The following is a 21,686-nucleotide window of genomic DNA, read 5'->3' on the forward strand; positions in this document are numbered from 1 at the left end:
AACTAATAAGTTTTGTGGCTAGATGAGAAGGCACCTCTAAATGAGGCGATCTGTTATATAGGCTGTTAATGCCAATTCTATAAATTAGGGCGACAACAATATTTAGATTACTGCTTAAAAGATCTAAAAATTGTATATTTGCTTAATAACTTACCTTGTATATCCTCCTGCCCTGAATCCCCAGCGGGTCTTGATCCACCTCAATAATTTTCCTATTCTGCAGTATGGCCTTGTATTCAGGCCGGATGGTCCGGAGATCCACACTCATCAGTAGAGGCGCTGCCAATATGGCCCATATCGCGAATTGCGTTTTACTCTGCTCGTATGATAGGCCGAAGTTGCCGATGATAAGCTGAAAATAGAGAAAACAACTTTTAAAAATGTTGTTCATGTTCGAAACCTAAATATTCGATGCAATCTAATTTGAACCTTGCATGAAACAAATAAAGTATCATTTCTATTGTTTCATTGCGTTGTAAAACAAACGAAATTCGTTCCAATTTACTTATAGAACAAGGTTTAAATTAAGAATTGGAAAACTTTATATGGTGGGTCTTACGAGGATAATGAAAGTGCACGCGATAAATTTTTGTTTCCGTTTCAATTATGAGTAATAATAATAATTATGTTGTTAGTTTTCAATCAATAACAGTAAATATAAATTTATTATTAAAACACTTCGATTCATTGCCTTATAAGGCAATCTAATCGTTGTCTACTAGTAGAACACACAGCAGGGTAAGTATCTAATAAGCAAAGAGCTGGATCGATAAATTTAACTATTTAGAAAGTTAAGTTTTCAACGAGTTAGTTAGCTAATGATCGTAATCCAACTTTTTCCTATTTTCTATTTTCCTTGAATTAACGTAATAAAAATTAAATTATCATGAGTGCTATTGACGCTACAATAATTCATATAACATTATGGAGGCCTTAACATATATCCATGACGGCTACCATCACGCTCTGATAATGATCGAAAGCTTGTTTACTATAGGATAACCGTAACCGTAGGATTATAACCGTCGGGGGGCATCGTGGTAGAATGTTTGAGATCCCAGGACGGCTCCCCAAACGGCACGTTGTGGGAAACGCCGGTGTTTGTGGAAAGAGCCGGGAGGTAGGAGTCCCACATACCCCCTCAAGCCCCAGGGGATCATGCGTAACAGCATTCCCACACCCACAGAAATAAAGGATATATTCTTACCATGTCAGGGTCGTTCCAATGTCCAGGCCCGGCGTTCGGCACGATCACGTCCTGGTGGTTTCCGTAGTAGTCTATGATAGACTCGACGGAGGCCCAGGAGTCTTGTATGTCGTCAAAGTTCCGCCACAAGTTGCAATGCTCGATGATGGAGGAGAAGTTTGGCTGGAAATCAGAAATGGTACCTAATTTATTGATCATTGGATTCAAAAGGCCGAGGACTTAGACAAAAGATAGGGAGGAAAAATAGAATAACTGGATTTAATTTTTTACAATATCAACCAAGTTAACCAACCAAATGGTAATTTTTCGTCTGACGGAGAAGTATAATTTATAGGCCAATGTGTCTAATTAGCCCCTTAGTTTGAGCTCATAGCCTAATAAGCCATTTAAATTAATTGTGTATAATTAATTGGTATAAGTAATATTGTTTGCATGCCAGTATTGTTGGCAAAATATGAGCGCACCTCTACGCATTGTAAATTGTTTTAACATCTATATAATCTTGTCTCTTGCAAATAAATTCATTCATAAGATTTCGACTTTACACATTAAGTAGCCCACCTTTCACTGTAGATATGACAGCATTTACAGCGCCTTTCAGTGCACTTACGGCTGCACTTACAATTAAAATTATATAAATATTCATCCATAAGGTATGTTAAACCGCTACATAGACGCCTGAAGTATGTTTAAAGTAAAATCTCACCTGCATGCCAGCGTATATCTGATTCACAGCCCAACGCAAACGCTTCTGTCGACCAGTCAGATTGAGATGTCGACCAAACTCAGGGTAACGTGATCCATATCAGCCGCCAGCCGACTACATTAGGGTATTTGATGCATTTCAGTGTATACCTGATAGACCGACTGCAAGAGTACACCAGTCCGGTTGAAATTACGTCCAAACTCAAGAAGATACCTTCGCTTTTCGTCAACAGGTTGTTAGGATTATTACCTGCATTCCAGCATATATCTGATATACAGGCCAACTGCAAGAGTAGACCATTTGTCGTCCAGTCAGGTTGAGCTGGCGTCCAAATTCAGGGTACCCGTGGTCCATATCAGCGGGGAGGGCGTAGCAGCCGTCCAGTTTCACGTAATCCACGCCCCACGACGCGAATGTGGCGGAATCTGGGAAAATAAATGATAAAACAAGTGAATTCACATGGTCCACGCAGTAAACCGAAAGCTAGTTAACTTTATTGTAATTAGGTATAACAATATTTTCTAAACAGTGCATTTTTTAGAGAAAAAATGTAAAACTATGAATATAAAGGTATAAATGGAAAAGATTAGTAAATTATTAATGAAAAAACCGACCAAGTGCGAGTCGGACTCGCGCACGATGGGTACCGCAAAAACGGCAAAAAGTCACGTTTGTTGTATGGGAGCCCCACTTAAATATTTATTTTATTCTGTTTTTAGTACTTATTTGTTGAATTTTGTTGTCATAGCGGCAACAGAAATAGATCATCTGTGAAAATTAGCTGTCTAGACAGCAAATTTTCACTATTACTAAATTTCACTATTACGGTTCATACAGCCAGGTGACAGACAGACAGACAGACGGACAGTGGAGTATTAGTAATAGTTTTTACCCTTTGGGTACGGAACCCTAAAAAATATATACACACGCAGCTTTAAAAGGGAAATTGTAACTGCATTAATGAACGCATTAGCCGGTCATTAATTGTGTCAAGGCTGCGTAATTGAGGAAGGCACTCTGTCGCGATCGATCGCTCCCGACAAATTGTGCCATGAGTTGGTTCCTGTACAGTCGGCAAAAATAGCAATTAGGGTGTTTTTTTTTTCCAAGGTTGAATCAAATATCTTGCATTTATTACAATCATATGGCATCTAGTTCAGTGTAATAAATAATAGTTACCCAAAGGAAATCATATAAAATTCCTATAAGGTTAAAGTCTGAATAAGTTTTATACCTTCTCATATATTTTTTGACGAGAAAGTGTCTGAATCAGTATGGTAAAATTATATTACAAATAATTGTAATACTGTGGAGTATTACAATTATTTGTAATATATTTTTTTTAACTGTAGTAGGTAGATTTTCATTGAGTTATGAACATAATAATATTAATAGATTTCAAAATATTTATCAGTATGGTTTCTACTCACTATTATTTTGTGCACGACGTACAACCGCCGCGGACACTCGTGCCTGAGGATGGATTCCCAAAGAATCCGAAACATGTCGCCAAAAGCGACTAAAAATAATAGTGAGTAAAAACCGTACTGATAAATATTTTGAAATATGTCTCACGATAGTTTAAGTGCGATTATTAATAGATTTAATAACCAAGTCCGGTACACGCAGTCGCTGTGGCCGAAATCAGCTAGTAATTTATAATAATATTGTAGGCAGTTAATAGATTCATGCACAGATAATTTTGACACTTTTGCATTGCTGTTTCCTGTGTTGACTGTACATTAATAAATTGACAAATCACTGAATAATGGGTCAATCCACTGTCGTAAACACATAAAACTGACAGTACGGGAAACGACATTTTTTATGCTTCGAGCTTGATAGTCATCTATTGCTTTAATTTCATGCGGGGCTGTTTTTTTTTTTATACTACGTCGGTGGCAAACAAGCATACGGCCCGCCTGATGTTAAGCAGTCTCCATAGCCTATGTACGCCTGCAACTCCAGAGGAGTTACATGCGCGTTGCCGACCCTAACACTCCTCTCCCTCGAGCTCTGGCAACCTTACTCACCGGCAGGAACACAACACTATTAGTAGGGTCTAGTGTTATTTGGCTGCGGTTTTCTGTAAGGTGGAGGTACCTCCCCAGTTGGGCTCTGCTCTAGATCTGGAATGACATCCGCTGTCCTGTGCCCTACCACACAAAGCGAGATGTCATTCACAGTGCCCATACCTCTCTTTTGGACGTAGTTTAAGGACATACCCGGGTCCACGTGTGTGTAAATCGGTATCATACGTATCTCACGTAATATGTAAACGATACATTATTTTGCATGTAATATTTATGTTTTCGGTACAAGAAGCTGTTGTTGGAGACATTAGCACAGAATAAGTAATAGTATTATCATACAGAACGGCCACGCTCCGCCCCGTCCCGACTCGAATTACCTCGCCCCGCGACAACAGATTGACGGCCGTTTGCCGGCCGCTCAGTACTGTTTTTAAGCAAGTTACTCACACTATGACGCATGACGCGTGTACAGACGTGCCGTTCATACATAGAAACGCGAGTGATTTTTAATGTATAGCGTGTCCGCCGTGACATTGGGTAAGTTAAGAATTTAAAAGTATAAGTATCTACTAGGTAATTAATCAGGTTTGGGTTATTAGAGGCTAGCCAAGTGGATCTGACGTTTGACTTTTAATCCGGAGGTCGCGGGTTCAAACCCTGGCTCGTACAATGATTTTTTCCCAACTTATGTACGGAATATCATTTGATAGTTATTTACTACTTTTCGGTGAAGGAACATAACGTGAGGAAGCCTCATACATCCGCGTAGAAATATGTTTATGTGAAGTCCCCATCAACATCAGCAGCATTGGGCTAACGTGGGGACTATAGCACAGATTATATAATAGTTCTTACGAACAGATACTTACCTCTCAAAGAAAACGCAAATACCTACCGTTTTGATACCTACACAAAAATACAATGGAGTGACCCTCAACGCGCCGCTCCCCGCACCGCGCGCGCCTACACAACGCTAGGGTTGCCGACGCTTCTTTCAAATACTTAGGTGTCTTAGGTAGATATCTAGCTATAAATGTGTCGTAAAAAACATTACCTACATCTTTAAAATAATTTAATAGTACCTACGTAGCTTGTAACTATCGTAAAAATAATAACAGTAGGTGTAAGTACGAAAGAGAAAAAGACTATACTTTTTATTTGTTTTGTTGTTTCTGCATTCACACTACAAGCTGTGTTATTTGTTCTTGAGGAAGACATTTTTTTAGCATAGCGCGCGGTGACGTGCGTGCGTGAGCGCGTGTGGCAACCAACTGGCTAGCTTGAGTCCCGCCGGCGGGAAGCGAGTCGTAGGTATAAATCCGAGCTCGCGCGGAGAGTTCCATAGGCCTGACTATAGCCCAAGCCCTCACGCGCATAAGAGGCCTGTGCCTAGCAGTAGGACGTATGCTTAGGGAGATTTTTATTACTAGGTAATTTGAAAACGAACGTATTTGATGACTGTATAGATATGACTTACATACCTATTAAAAAGGGCTATACGTGGCTAGTATTTATTACCGTTATGATAAACCTAGCTTTATATGACATATGTACACTAACGCTCATAACTCTTCTAACTAACTAACGGTCTCTTCTACTAACAATAGAATAAGTCACAAATGTAAACATTAAATTAAGTAAGAGTTGAGCGCGGCGCGTTTATAGTATATGTGTAACTGTGTAACTATTTATATGAAAAAAAAAAACTATTTAGCCACTCGTAATTTGTTCCATACAATTGTATACAAAATCGACTTTCAGAATTATACCGCTAAGTCGAAGTCGGGTAACAGTTTTTTGTGCAGTTTACTTTTTTAATTTAACAGATATATCGAACTTGATAATAATGTGCAGAAAATTCGTGTACATTGCCTATTTACCAAATGGCAAGCGTAAAAAAATCGATAAATCGTTTTCCAGTACAAAATCGTTTTATTTTGTACGAACCAGTACATGAGGGTTTTTTAAAACGTTGCATAAAGTAAACTCAAAATTTTAAAGGATGCCTTTGGCAACAATTTGAGGCTCAATATATTTACCCAAATAAAAATTCAATCCAACATGTAAGAGAGTCATTTGCCTGCGATCGAACAGTATGATTTTGAAAATAATTTTTGTATACAATTGTATGGTGAAAATTGCGGGTGCCTAATTACTTCTGAGCGGTACCTACTCGACCAAGTCATAGCTAGTTCATAAAACCTAAAGGAAGTTGCAGGTCCTGGCTAATGGACATGCCCAGGAAACACGTCACGACTGTCACGAGTGTTGCAACGCCTTTGGACTCGCCTGATTACACAATTCAAATATCAATTCCATTTAATTTACATTCCTATTGTAGCTTCTTTAAGTGTAAGATGAATTTAAAGCATGTATAACAGTTTTTATGTAATGTGAAGACCTTTATGCCATAAATTACACCTGCTCAGCTGTTTGACATGTTAGCTCATAACGGTGTAAAGGTTTGCCCACACTGGTGCTCATAACAACTAACGTTATGCACCGTAAACGTAGTGACGCCACTGAAAATATGCAAGCAATAACCGCAACAACTGATTAAATACAATGGCGTTCTTATGGACGCGACCACTGCGGTTAACGCAGAATGTCGTAACTGCATCTGTCGTGTGACTCATGTGTCACGTGTCTTATTAAACATTCCAATTAGAGAGAAATTTTATTTAATAACAAAACTTCCGTGAGACACAGACATATTAAATATATTAATAACGGGTCACTCACACATGTTTCACTCCGTACCGAGGAGGAGGAGGTACTTAAAATACGTGAGTGACCCGTTATTAATATAATTAAATTTTATTTAGTAAAGTTAGTTGTACTACACTTATTTTTAAAATTTGTTTGTACTCTTATGTCTCAAGGTTTTTATTTCCGTTCCGTTACCATTTTTACACGACTGCCCAAAAAAAGGAGTGTATTGTTTTCAGGGTTCATGTTTGTATGTGAGTTTCTTTATTCCACCATAACTTCTAAATGCCTTAACCGATTTAGATGTATGATATATCATTAGAAGCCTTACGTCATCCCGGGAGACACAGGCTATACGACGTCATAATAAAAGCAACATGGCGGACGTAATACACAATAACGCGCGACATTTGGAAAAAAAAAACTTGCAATTTTATCGAGTGGGGTATCAAAATGAAGAGCTTTGAGAGACGATTAAAATTCTGCAGTCGTGTTTTTAATTTTTTAATTAATTTATTATAATTCATAGACTTTGAATGTCGGTAACGGAATGAAAATAAAAGCCTTGAGACACGTTTTTTTCTCCTATTAGAATCAAAAGAGTTCGTGTTTCTGAGTAGAAATAACATAAAAATTCCCATATTTGAAAAAGAAACAGAAGAAAAATACGCAATACACAATTGCACACAATTAAGAAAATTAAGCGTCATGTGATTTGTCAAAATATAATAATAATAGCGACCCGCCCCGGCTTCGCACGGATAGTTCAACGAATTTACACAAAACCTTTACAAATTATACATATATACCTTCCTCTTGAATCACTCTATCTACTAAAAAAACCGCATGAAAATCCGTTGCGTAGTTTAATAGATCTAAGCATACATAAGGACAGACGGACAGACAGCGGAAAGCGACTTTGTTTTATACTAGTGATTTCATGAACGTTTCTTGCCCTCCCGTGTGGACAGTACGCGATAAAGGAGTCGCATCACTGCGATTACGGTGCTTATTTGGAGCATTGGTGTGGCCGAACCTTTAGTCTAAAGTAGGGTAATAGTTTTCTACTAGAACGATGATTTGTAGTCTCAGTAGTCTGTCCATTGTTCGAAATGCAAATATGTGCCATTCTCAATCAAAAGGGTACTTATTTTCGGTTGTCAATAAGGCGCTATTTCCATATAGCTTCAATTTGAAATCAACCTTATTGACAAGCGACAATGTGGTACCTTTTGGTTGAAAATGTCACATATAATTGAAATTGATGACAAACGAGGTTTCTTGTTATGACGAAAATATAAATTGTTTTATATTGTTTTATTAGTTAACTTGAATGACAACAATACATTGTTGTGATATTTTTTTTGGTTAGTAAGCAGTCAAAATACCACATTTGTTTTATAAGCAGTAAACCTCCTGATGGTATAGTCTGCATCTTTTCGAATGATTTTTTCGCCAAAGACCCTAATCTGTTAAACAAAAGCCTTTGTTCCTTTTGTGCGTGCGCGTGCCCATTGATGATGAGCGCATGCCACTCGCTGATAGACAATGGTCACGCGCTCACCAACAATGGGCACGCTCGCGATTAGGGTCTGGCGAAATAATCATCTTTATACAGGCACGATAACTTAACGCCATTAAGGGTCGGTTGCACCAAACTGTTTGTCATCGTTAAAGAGTTCGCTAAATTTTATTGTATGGAAAGTTTCATAAAAAACCGCCGCGGCGCGCCGGGTGACGTTGATCAGTCCTTTAAGTGCGGATGTGCAACTGGCACTAAGTATTCAAAGTGTAAGGGTAAGTATGGGCAAGACGAGTACCTCCGGCAAGATGTCCGACGACGCCCGGGTACCCGGCGCACGTGAAGTTGCCGTAATCTTCGTAAATGCCGAACTTGAGACCCTTGCTGTGTACCTGCAATAGATTTTTTCTCGTTAGTCATGGTATACCTGGGTTACTTAACTCTTCGTTGAGGCAATTATTTGTGCGATATTTTAATATATATACAGGTTGGCCAAAAAATATGTGCATTTCCGTTGCCAGTGAGGTTTTGGGATTATACTGAGCAACTTTTACTACGGGACCAACCCCGAAATCGCGAAAAAAATTTTGGCTATTTCATATATTTTGGCTGGTCCATTTTCTATGGGCGGGTAAAATTTTTTTCGCGATGTCGCGGTTGGTCTCATAGTAAAAGTTGCACATATTTTTGGCCATCCTGTATAGACTATAACTGTAATAAGAGTTTCCTACCAGTCATATAAAAGTAGTGTACTCATTATGAAATATCTAAACATTTTATTACTATGAAATTAGAATAACTAATACACCGCACTTTAGTAGCCATTTTGCGGGCACGTCAGTAAAGGTTGCAAATAAATTAATACATATTCTATACAAATACTAAATACAAATACCATATTCTGACAGCTCGAAAATGTGCTGATTTATGTGCAAACGTTACTAACTAGCGTGGAACTATGTAATAAGAAATGCAACCTGTGACGTCACAATCAAGTTACCTCCTTTTAGTTATTACTGATATTTAGCCCTCATAAAAATCTAAAACTTAAATTGGAAGAAACTCGTAATAAATATCGTAAAATACGACAAAATTTATTGTTTTAAGAAAACCGCAAACGACTTCGCAATTAACATACAAATATCCCTAGTTTTTTTTTTCTTATTTCCTGGTCTTTTAATAAAACAATCTTATTAGAACAATTACAACAAAAATTCGAAAAAAAAAACAAAACTAATCATAATATTTATCAGTACGGTTTTTACTCACTATTATTTTTAGTCGCTTTTGGCGACATGTTTCGGATTCTTTGGGAATCCATCCTCAGGCACGTGTCCGCGGCGGTTGTACGTCGTGCACTGCCCGCGCCGCCCGCCTCGTCGCTCGAAACCAAAGAATCCGAAACATGTCGCCAAAAGCGACTAAAAATAATAGTGAGTAAAAACCGTACTGATAAATATTTTGAAATATGTCTCACGATAGTTTAAGTGCGAAAACTAATCATAGTATGTAAAACTATGGTAATAATCTCGTAATCTAAATAAGCAACATGATAATGAAAATGATGGAACGAGGCTACAATTATGAAGTAATTACTTAACTATTGTTCATTGTAATGAAACACATTGGACATTGCGATATCTCGTTTAGCAAAACTAACAGTGGCGGTGTCAGATTTATTTGTAACGTAAGCTTAAGCTAATTTGGCTATTTATCCGACTACGACAAAACCAAAATGAAGGAGGAATATGCGAAAATATCAAACAATGGAGTGGCCGGCCTGCCGGGACTAAATAGTAAATTTCGATGCTAGTGCGGAAAGTATGTCATCCGGCTCGTGGCAAGACTCGGGACGAGTGAAGACTGACATTTCCGCACTTGTATCGAACGACGTTTTTAATACAGTTGCGAAAAAATAAGAAAAACAACAAGTAAGGAATTCGAAACATTTATATTATAATTCTGTGACATCATTGACATTGACATTATGAAGAGGTGTTTTTTTAGCTGGGTGTTATTATTATTGAACCCACGTCAATAAAAGTTTTTTTTTAATGCATGTTCTATAAGACAGAATCAAATGTAAATATAAAACATTGTACTATTATTACCCAAATATCGTTAATTACGATTATTTGTGTATCGTACATTTATAAAAACTATCGAATGTTGCCTTTGGCAACTTAAAGCAGAAAGAAAAAACGCCTCTTCTTTGACAGGCGTTCCGTTCCATTCAGACAACTTATTAATAACGGTTTTTCAATATTCAATATATAAAAAAAAATAGACGTGTTATAATGATGAAGAGGTAAGTAATAAAATATATAATATGTATATTTTTCGTATTCTTACATTAATAGTAGGTTTTTATGTTGATTGCGACGTTTAAAAGAAACTAATATTAACACTCATCAATAAGTAGTCATGAATTGGAACAAGAATAAATTTAAAAAAAATGGAAAAGTAAAAAGCACTAGTTCGCGAAAACCAATTTTCCGCACGCTAAACAGCTACGTAAAGTAGCACTTTTTGAGCAACTATATTAAAAATGTGTTTTTCTTAATCCATGCAGCCTAAAAATGGGGAAATTCATAAATTCTCAGTCAGCAATAAACAGAAAGTATGTATGTATGTATGTATAAACTCTTTATTGTACAAAGACATAGAACACAAATATGGCACAGAAATAGGCAGTACAAAGGCGAACTTATCCCTTTAAGGGATTTCTTCCAGTTAACCTTTGAGTAGATGAGAATTGAAAGTGACGGAGATCGTAACAAATCTTTGTTGCCAGAGAAATAAGGATGTTTTCCAATATATTTGGCCACTTTACTCGTCACTATCTGCTTGATGCTTACTGTACCTACTTATTATATTCACTCTTTTAAAATTGATCCATCATTGTATTTAACTATCGCGATCACTGTAACCTTTTTGCCTGTCAGAAAAAATGTAACCGCAAATTTATGAGCAGACAATCAGATCTGCTCATTGTCCGCCATTCTGTTACAAGACGCCCGGCAAAAACGGTATCTATGATCGTAACGATAATTTAAAGTCAATCACTTCTGGTGTAATAAGTTAAAAGTCAAGGGTATTGACAACAATGGAAAAAGCATTGTCCGTTAATAGTGCAATTATTGGTTATATTTTTGCTGTACTTACAAAAGTAATAGTTATGGCATTGATCTTGAAGCAAAGATCAAACACGATAAAATAGTAGATTCTTAACCAAGGGATCAAAGGCACCCATTTCTGTCGAGGTAGTTTGGCGCTCGAACGCAGTGAGAGCGCCAACAGTTCGAGACTGTAATGGTGCACTTTTCATTTCGAATACGAGGAACGTATGATACATGTGCATTAAAAAAATACGGCTAAATTAATTGGTAAAAATAACTTTATTTATGGAATGGGGAGTTAATTGTCAGAATGGAAATTGTATAACAAATCCATTTTAAAGCAAATTTCAATTGTATATCTTAAAAAAATGAAAAAAATTGTACTTGGAAAGTTAAATGCTCTAGTGTAAAAACGTATCACTTTCTGCACTGTTTTTAGCACAACAATGACCCTATTTCAGAACATGAGATGCAGTAAGACTTGAAACAAATCGTTTCTGGATTAAATACGATTGTTTTGTTTCAGATAGGTGTTCAAAACATACAAGGTCATTCTCAAGGTAAAACCGGTTAACCGTGTGAGGAAAGTTTAATAACTTTTTAACTATTAATGTAAAATGGGAGTAATCTGTAGAATATACAGTTGCGGAAAGTTTAAAAAAAAAAGTTCTCAAACTTCAAAAGAAAATTAAGCACTTTTAGTTTGGAAACGAAAAATTTCGATCCCCAATATCCCCAAACACATGAGGAAATTGAGAAAGTTTTCAATAAGGAAATTTCGCAATTTTGGACAGTTTCTGACTACCATCATTAGTAAAATAATAAATATCATAATAGTAAACCATCATGATCTTTGCAAAATAAAATAAACATGTCTAACTATTAATTATATAGTTACTCAAGAACAAAACAACAATACAATTATTACGCATCTGTAACGACTGTAACACCCAAATAGTTTGGAAACACAAATCACCGATTCGAATCATCAAGGCTCGTGGTTTCGCGAATTGCAAAATAATGTATAATGATATAGATATGACGAGGTTGATGTATCAATTTAATAGTAAAAGTTGTTTGACGAACGAGCGAGCCACCTCCAAATGTACTTTCGCCATCATTATTTAATGCCGGCTGTATACACTCGTCGAGAGCCTCTCGCCGAGAGTCTCGGCACCGCTCTGACCCTCTAGCATAACTTGCGTTCTGTCAGTCAGTGTTTCTCTCTCGACACCCTTTTGGGAGGGTGTGAGGGGGCTTTTCCGCATCCCTGCTGTGGAGCCTGAGTAGTGTCGCACCCTACCTTGTGGGGTGGTCGTTCGCTTTGCGTTCTGAGCAGGGACCGGCCCGCTATCCCTTATCGGGGTTTTATAAGGGTATTGCATAAGGCTTAACCATACCCTTTGCCAGACGAAACCCTTTGTTTTGGTTTTAAAAACCCTTATATAAAGCTACCACATTTGAGTAATCGGTAGCCCAAATACCCTTACAAAACCCTTATCATCCGCTCACCAACACCTTGCATATTGTTTATAAGGGTTAGCCTTATAAAGGGCTTCCCTTTTAGCATATAAGCGTGCTAATTTAAGTCGTCTACCTTGTTCATAAAGCACACATTATTTCGAATCCGAGCGATCGTCGGCGGCGTTCTTTGACTAGGCACGTATTTTCTTTCCTTTTCATACACTACCGTAGATATATACTAATCCTGTCTCTTTCACGCAAAGGGAAACCTTTATAAAAAGCGCTTAAAGATAAGGGTAACCCTTATTAAGAGCTAGCCTTATTTTTGGTTAGCTTTTCGGTAAGGGTTACTCAAAGGTAAGGGTATGAATGGGCTTGCAGTTCAAAAGGGAAAGTCTTTCAATGTGTTAGGCGTGTTTAAGTGTCGCCCATTGAAAGGGTTTTATCGCGGAAAGGGTTGTCCGGTCCCTGGTTCTGAGCGACTCCATCCACACCGTTTTACCGTTCGCAAAATTTTATTGTATGGAAAGTTTTATAGTTCTCTGCTGCTTGACGTTAATCAGTCTGTTAATTATGGTTGGTGCAACTGGCCCTAAGTATGTCGTCGTGCGCGAGAACGCAAGTCATGCTAGAGGGTCTGATCCAATCGGAGAAGCGCGAGACGAGATGAGGAAGAGCGAGACGAGAAGGGAGTATGTACACACTCGTTCTCGGCCTGAGCTGTCTCGGGGTGTCTCGACGAGTGTGTACAGCCGGCATGAGATTGATAAAGGAGATTTATGATTCCAATTAAAGTAAATACATTTTTATTCAAAAATGATTTTATTTTTCGCCTGCACGAGATGACGAATGAAACAATTAAATGCAGTATTTGCTCTATTAAGCAACGTATTTCGAAGAGAGTAAATATATAGAATATGTATGCGATCGTGAATTTTTATTTCGTTCACTTTATTCAGATTTTACATGACTGTAACAACTAGCGGGATTTTATTACCATATCGTCAAGTCATCCAGTGACAATTAAAGCTTATACCTATATACTAATTGACTTATTGTCCTATGTCCCCTAGGTGGGGCAGAAGGCGTCCACAGTGCGCCGCCATCTGGATCGGTCTTGAGCTTTGTGCTTGACTTCCCTCCAAGTCTTCCCAATAGCCTTCGCCTCTGCAATAATAGTCCGGCGCCAGGTCTGCTTTGGACGGCAACGTTTCCTCTTTCCTTGGGGATTCCAGTCTAGGGCTTGCCTCGGTATGTGTTCAGGATCCCTTCGGTTTGTGTGAATTAGTTGAACTATCCGTGCGAAGCCATTGCTGAATATCGGTGAAACTGTCCTCCTGACGGCCCGCGTCCTACACATAGTACATGGGCCCCATTTAACTTTTGACTTTTTGTCAATTTGACAGAGTACAATTTTGAAACTCACTCGTCAGGAGGTTATACAAACATTATTAAAACATACTCTAAGAGCAGCACTCCTGATATACAAACGAAAACATAAATTGGAGTATGTTTAGTCAGCAAAATTATTATCTGCATGGGTGCTCATAAGCTAATAGTTTTGTTGACTGTACATGCTATAATAAAAATGATTTTCATGATATTTGCCAGTAACTCAATGACCCACATATACATAAGTAGCATCTGATGAAACTGCATCAACATTGCACCATAATGAGTGTTGCAATGTTCGATATATAATTCTGTGCCGAATCGAGCATCGGAGAATCGGCGAGTCGGGTTCATTTAAATGCCTATCATCGGGCACTAGCCGAAAGGGTAGCAGTGTTATTGTAAAGCTGGGTTCACATTATACTAATACTAATACTATTCATTCATTCATTCATTCATTATTAAACATAGATACTGACATTGATATCGTAGTCATGGCTGAGACCATGGAGGACCTCAGTGCGATGCTCGCTGATCTCAGCAGAGTATCTGAACGACTTGGTCTGAAAATGAACATGGACAAGACGAAGATCATGTCTAACGTCCATGTTGTGCCAACTCCCGTATTAATCGGAGGCTCTGCGCTCGAAGTTGTTGACGATTATGTATACCTAGGACAAACAGTCCAGTTAGGTAGGTCCAACTTCGAGAAAGAGGTCACTCGTCGAATCCGACTCGGTTGGGCAGCGATCGGGAAGCTCCACAGTATCTTTTCGTCCAAATTGCCGCAGTGTCTTAAGTCAAAAGCCTTTGACCAGTGTGTGTTGCCAGTGATGACATACGGATCTGAGACGTGGGCGCTAACGATGGGCTTCATAAGAAGGCTCAAGGTCACGCAAAGGGCAATGGAGAGAGCTATGCTCGGGGTTTCTCTGCGTGATAGAATCAGAAATGATGATATCCGCAGTAGAACTAGGGTCACCAACATATCTAGCAGAATTGCAAACCTTAAGTGGTAGTGGGCGGGGCACATTGCTCGCAGAACTGATGGCCGGTGGGGCCGGAAGGTTCTGGAGTGGCGTCCGCGTACCGGAAGACGAACTGCCGGTAGGCCTCCAACGAGGTGGAGCGACGACCTGGTGAAGGTCGCGGGAATTCGGTGGATGCGAGCGGCACAGGATCGGTCGGAGTGGCGAGCCTTGGGGGAGGCCTATGTCCAGCAGTGGACGTCTATCGGCTGACATGATGATGATGATGACTGACATTTATCGTGACTTTTTGTTGGTTACATTATGTAACCATAGTTTGTCAGAGCACTGTCTCATTTCAAACATAGACAGAGAGAAGGATCTTTGTCTTACACTAGTACTAGCACCCAAAAGAAAAGGATGAGTATAGTTTTTTTTTGTTCTTATTTACTGACAATTTGGTTTGATCAAATAGAATTGAAAAGTACTAAACGCAAAGTAATCGCATTTAATACACGCCAACATTAGGTACTTTAATAAAAATATAAAACATGAAATTCAACTTCAAATAAAAATCAAAATAGGCCATCAAATTGCTAATAAATGATTGTTATAGCATGTTGAAATGAAATTAAAATCTTTATTTTGATGGCCTATTTTGACTTTCATTTTGTTTATAATCTTTTTGACGCCGTGTCAAACACAAAAGCTGTCACTCAGACTGAAGACAAAACTAAAGTTGAACTTTATGCATATGCGCGTAGGCACAGATTATATAATAGTTCTGCGTAGGTCTATGTTGCTCTGTGGCCAGTGATGGATTTGGATGGCACAGAATAAGTAATATTATTATCATACAGAACGGCCACGCACCGCCCCGCCCCAACTCGAGTTACCTCGCCCGGCGACAGAAATCTGGCGGACTTCTGGCGTGCTCTCAGTACTATGTTTAAGCAACTTACTCACACTATGACGCATGACGCGTGCCGTTAACACATAGAAACGCGTGTGATTTTTGATGTATAGCGTGTCCGCCCTGTGCCTATGGTGCGGATATATCCGTCATTGGCGTCAAAAAGGTAAATAATGAGAAAAGTGTCAGAGGGATCCCTAACACCTGTGTGTACCAGCCTTACAGCTCGAACCGCGTCGTGCGCGTGCGACGGTTGCGCCAACTCGTGGGAACGCGCGTTTCGAAACACTGTGCAATGTAATGATAACTAATAGCTTCCTGCATCTTCCTTGACGTAGGCCTATATGTCAATCATGCAGAAATAGGGCGGTTTTGTTTCATTTACTTAACTTAAGACGATAGTGGCCCACCGCTTCGCTATACAAACGTATGGAGAAGCGGTCATGTGATTTCGTCCTCTTTTCTCTTATTGCACATATTAAACAGATTGGAATAATGCAAAATACAAATAGATCTAATTGTATAATTAGAGAATAGAAATAATAGAAATTGTTGTATATAATATGTGTAAAGATTATATCCATCAGACTCTTAACTATCTAGGCTGAGCCTGTATCTGGAAAGTCTGCGAAAGCCATTGACAACAATTTTAACAGTTACACACGGATATCATAAGATCATGACATGATTTAGAGAAGAGCGATTCCCAATTCTTAACAAGGCGATGGAGATTTTTATTTATTTCTTAAACAGGCGGTTCTGCTGAGTTGAAAATATAAAAATGTTTGGAAACAGGTTTGAAGTTTTTTACGTTTTTAAAATTTTCATAAAAGGGAGGATAATTATTCTTTATGTGTACGTTTATTAATGTATGTGGGTTTGTGTCTAAAATAGCGTCCATACATATACTATGATTTTAAAGAAAATTCATGTAATAAAATCAAGACAGCCTACTCACAGGGGTTAATGTAATAGCGGTTCTTTATTAACTTTTCCAATGCTTGATAGCTAAGACAGTTGAAACCAATATATTGCTGGTTCTTCGTTTCAGAAACTGATAATTTTTACTAAACTTTACTTTATATAGCTGGCTTATTTCAGAAAATTGCCGACCAAAATAAGATCATGCGTAAACGCGTTCATTGTCCCATTATCATCTCAAGTATACTTCGCACTTAACTTGCGTAGCACGTTCGTGGGAACCAATCTTACAAGGTCCGCAGATATATCACGAGATACCTAACTATGTTTCACTTATTCTTATTGTTAAACAGCCATTGTTGGCTGTTCACAGCGCTGTAAGGGCTGTTTCAACACTGATTGTAATCAGGCGAAAAAATGGTCATTGTAAATTGAGTTACATTGTTGAGATAGGAATTAGGTCCTTTTTGTGGTCCATAGTTTAGTCCCTGAACGGCTGCGGCGATTGTTTCGCAAGCAGTTGTCAGAAGAGATGTACCTGATAATCGTGATACACAAGTAAGTAGAGTTAAACCTAGATAACTCTGCAACGATGTTGATGGCATAGACTGTGCAAGGATTATTTACTTATAGGTCATAATGTCATATAAGTTTGACGTTTAAAATAACACTTCCACAGTCTAGGCTATCAAAATCGCTGCAGACTTATCTTGGTCTAACTCTAGTTGCCTTTGAAGTTTTAATTCTGTTTTGCATCCCGTTGTCAATTAAAAACTCTTCGACATCAAGAAATATGGCTTTTTTAATTGTTTGTTCAGTATTTTTAGACTCAATACAACAAAATATTTCGATAGTATGGGTACATTTTAGGCCGTTCTTCTGTAGGTTAAAAATGGCCTAATATGTACCTACCTAACTACTACTGATGAGAAGCTTCATCAAACCAGTGAGATGAGCGGCTGAGCGCTCACCTCACTTGACTTCTATTCTGCAATGTCTTCTATTCTGAAGACATTGCAGAATAAATACGGACGGTGAATCTGACCCACCGTGATACAGTTCACACTAGTACGGGGGTCAGATGACACTTACTTGCTTGTTGCTTTTGTACCATACACATGTAGTTACTATATTGAAACACGTTTCAATGTTAAGGTCCAACGTGGCTGTTCCTATGTCACATCCACAATAGTCATACCTACCTATCTGTATCAATGGTCTGATATTCACAAATTCTCATACCAGTGTTATAAGTATAACCAACATATAGTAGGTATACCCCGATCTCTGCTCTATATAGCTCAAATATTACTGGACAAATCACACTAGAGTTCAATGTTTTTAGAATATGCCGTGACGAATGAAACTCATCAGGCGAGAAGCTATTCATTGTATACATACTTCCCATTAAGTCCTGTAACATTATATTCAGAAATAGGCGTATTGTCCAAATAGTTCAATGTTAATCATTCAATAGATCTCGACTACATCCATGTGGAAATGAGTCTTGTTACAAATAAATTAGGTTAAAAATTTACTGATACGGTAGTTAAGTAGCTTTTAAAAGTTAGCTACTCTTTAGTGGTATTGAAATTTGAATAGCTAATTGTAATATCAAAGAAGAAAAAATTCGATGCGTGTTCGTTGTTAGGTTATTTCACGCATAATTATAATAAAATTGAATACTATGACGTCTATGACTATTATTACATTTGTGACACACACACACGTGAAATTGATGAAAAAATTACGTTGATTTATGTATGATTTCTGTATGAAACAAAGTTTCTCTATTAATTTAGCGCAAACGAATATTCGAAAGTAGATAAATGAGCAAATATTTGTGTAGTAATAGTGTGTAGTGCCTTAATTAAAGCCGATTGAATTTTGTATGAAAATCGAACCACCTTAAGATGGTTGGTTTCAGCGCGAACTCAACGAGGTATGTCTCTTTTAGCTTCTATACCACAGAAAAACAAAAGGTAAAGGCAGTAAATAAATCCTTTTCACTTTACTAATATTACCTACCTACTTACAAATAACAACTCTATCTGTCTCTCAATTTAACGTTTATCGGTTGCATAAAATATCTATTACAATTACAGTTTTTTTTATATTATCAATTAAATAGGTCAGGGGGACGATGCGTAAGAGCATTCCCACACCGAAAAAAAAGGGCCATGGACCTTTGTCTAATTAATTGAAAACAAATCTCAAAAATTGTATTCTGGTATTTAAGAACAAAGGCAATATAGGCTTCTCATAGGTAATTATGATGACATAATTGTGACAAAACCTACATTTACAAGATTATAAATCCAAGTATGATCTAGTAACTATACTTCGTTTGTTTTAGCATTAGAAATAGCTATTTATGCATCAAGTGCGGAAATCATCTTTACGCACGTGTATCATACAATGTTTTACTATGCATTGTGCGAGTACCTAAATAAAAAAATTATATCATGGCAAATAAGTTTAATTATTAAAAGGAGTGTTTTAAATCGACACGAGTTGCGAATTACCTATTCGCACGTGTATCGTACAACGTTTTACAGTACATATGGCCCTTTAAACTTTCGACATATGCACGAAGTGCTCTTTTACAGCACCATATGTACTGTAAAAAAATTGAAAACAGAAAGCACTAGTGCGGAAAAGTAGTACTTTCCGCATGATATGGCTCCGTAGGTAACGCACTTTTCGAGCACATGCATTGTAAAAGGGTAAACAATCTTGACGTGTATTTTTATCGAAAAACAGTTAAAAAAATATTACTCAACTATAACTTATGAAACCAAAAGAATGTAAATTATCATATACTTATGCTATATAATTGTTACATATTTGCTGTGACTTATTTTTCAAGTGTTTTCATTAAAAAGCCATGTCAATCAAACAAATGACAAGTAGGTATAGTCTTCTACAATATTTTTAAGCCGATGTCAATCCGTTAGAATTCGTTCCATATCAATAGCTCTATCAAGGTCACAGTACGAGTCTAAAATCTGGGCCAAGTGTACCGACTGTTTACACAAAATGACGAAACATAAAGAAAATTCACACGACTTACGTCCTTTTGTAAAAATACACAAATCGACCGATAAGGAAAAGATCACTGTGTCATTTTGTTTACTCGTATTTCATCTATAATAAAATATTATCTACAACTCTATTAGTTAAGACATAAGGTAGAGTTTAACATAAAAGCGGTAATTAAATACGAGGTTGTCAAATAAATGGATTGCATTATGCATTAAGGCATGACAGGTTAATTACCATTGATAATTAATTGCATGGTCGTCAGGTTAATAAAGTAAATAGTACGAGTAAAGTGATAGTAAAACTAATGCGAATTAACCTTTCTTTTTATTGAAATGTTGCATACGGAAGGTTATTATTATTATTACGAGCCTATTGTGTCCCACTGCTGGGCAAAGGCCTCCCCCCTCTTCTTCCACTCCTCCCGGTTTTGAGCTACATCTGACCAGTCGCTCAAAAAGGAGTCCAAGTTATCCCGCCATCGCCGACGAGGTCTGCCGGATCCCCGGTTTGACTCATGGGGCACCCACTCTGTGGTTATTTTGGCCCACAAGTCATTCGGCATGCGGCAGACATGACCAGCCCAGTCCCACTTTAACTTGTCCGCTTTCCGAGCTACATCTATTATTTGGGTTTTAGAATACGGAAGGTTAAATGAAAAATATTACAAAGACGAAAAAAATTAAGAGATATAATTTATCGCGCGCAGACGTATTTGCTTAATAAAAAAATGGTTCGAAGAGATTATATATATGATAGTATAAAAATTCGTAAGTTAATTCATAATATCAGTCGTAAAAATACATCGTTTTACTGAAAACCGTTTAAAAGCTTGTTTTAAATTGCATTGTTTCTATATCCAGAATCTAAAAACATTGGTGTTTTTGGGTGATTATATTAAATGCAAAAATTTCGCTTCATTGTCTTTAACTTTTAGGAATAAAGAGACAAATTTAGTTTTTCTGCGTGTGTATGACCCAACTAATTACATATTTAAGCTTCTTTTAAACGAGTTCCTGGGTGTTTTCAAGACCGAATACATAAAAATAGATCACTAAAGTATCAAAACAAACACTACCGTTTCAGCTACATCTCAAGAAGCTCGCTGGCCTTGTGGCCTTGTACGTGATTCTTGAAATAGAACCAAACGGCAGATGAAAGTGTATGTAATCCGATTAAAGGATCCAGTGACCCTTGAAACGTGACTAGGGTTTGAATTAGTAAGTTTACCCACGGTTTGTATTAAGGAGAAAATAAAACTGTGTTCTCTTATCCTTCTGACTATATCAATCAAGGGTATCGATATTTGCTACTTTAAATATAAGTCCGTCAAATTGACAAAAAAAACCGGCCAACTGCGAGTCGGACTCGCACACCGAGGGTTCCGTATTTTTTTGTATTTGTTGTTATAGCGGCAATAGAAATACATCATCTGTGAAAATTCAACTGTCTAGCTATCACGGTTCATGAGATACAGCCTGGTGATAGACAGACAGACGGACAGAAGGAAAGACGGACAGCGGAGTCTTAGTAATAGGGTCCCGTTTTTACCCTTTGGGTACGGAACCCTAAAAAGTCAACAACAATCATTGGGGAGAGGATACTGACGCATATTACCTACTGCTAGCGAGATGTATGTAGGTAGGTATATCACCTACCAACTAGACTAGATGGTCTGACCAAGTTAAGA

General features: G+C 37.7%; 1 protein-coding gene across 1 annotated transcript in view; it reads right to left on the reverse strand.

The window, feature by feature from the left end:
- The window catches only part of LOC134747240 (alpha-N-acetylgalactosaminidase), a 62,909-nt gene that overhangs the window by 8,599 nt on the left and 32,624 nt on the right, over positions 1–21,686 (reverse strand). The window contains exons 3-6 of the mRNA XM_063681845.1: positions 8,476–8,569; positions 2,163–2,338; positions 1,208–1,369; positions 155–352 (exon numbers count right to left, since the gene is read on the reverse strand). Coding sequence (XP_063537915.1) covers positions 155–352; positions 1,208–1,369; positions 2,163–2,338; positions 8,476–8,569 — 630 coding nt within the window. The remainder of the gene's footprint in view (positions 1–154; positions 353–1,207; positions 1,370–2,162; positions 2,339–8,475; positions 8,570–21,686) is intronic.

Source organism: Cydia strobilella, chromosome 14, assembly GCF_947568885.1.
Source record: "Cydia strobilella chromosome 14, ilCydStro3.1, whole genome shotgun sequence".
Classification (NCBI taxonomy): Eukaryota; Metazoa; Arthropoda; class Insecta; order Lepidoptera; family Tortricidae; genus Cydia; species Cydia strobilella.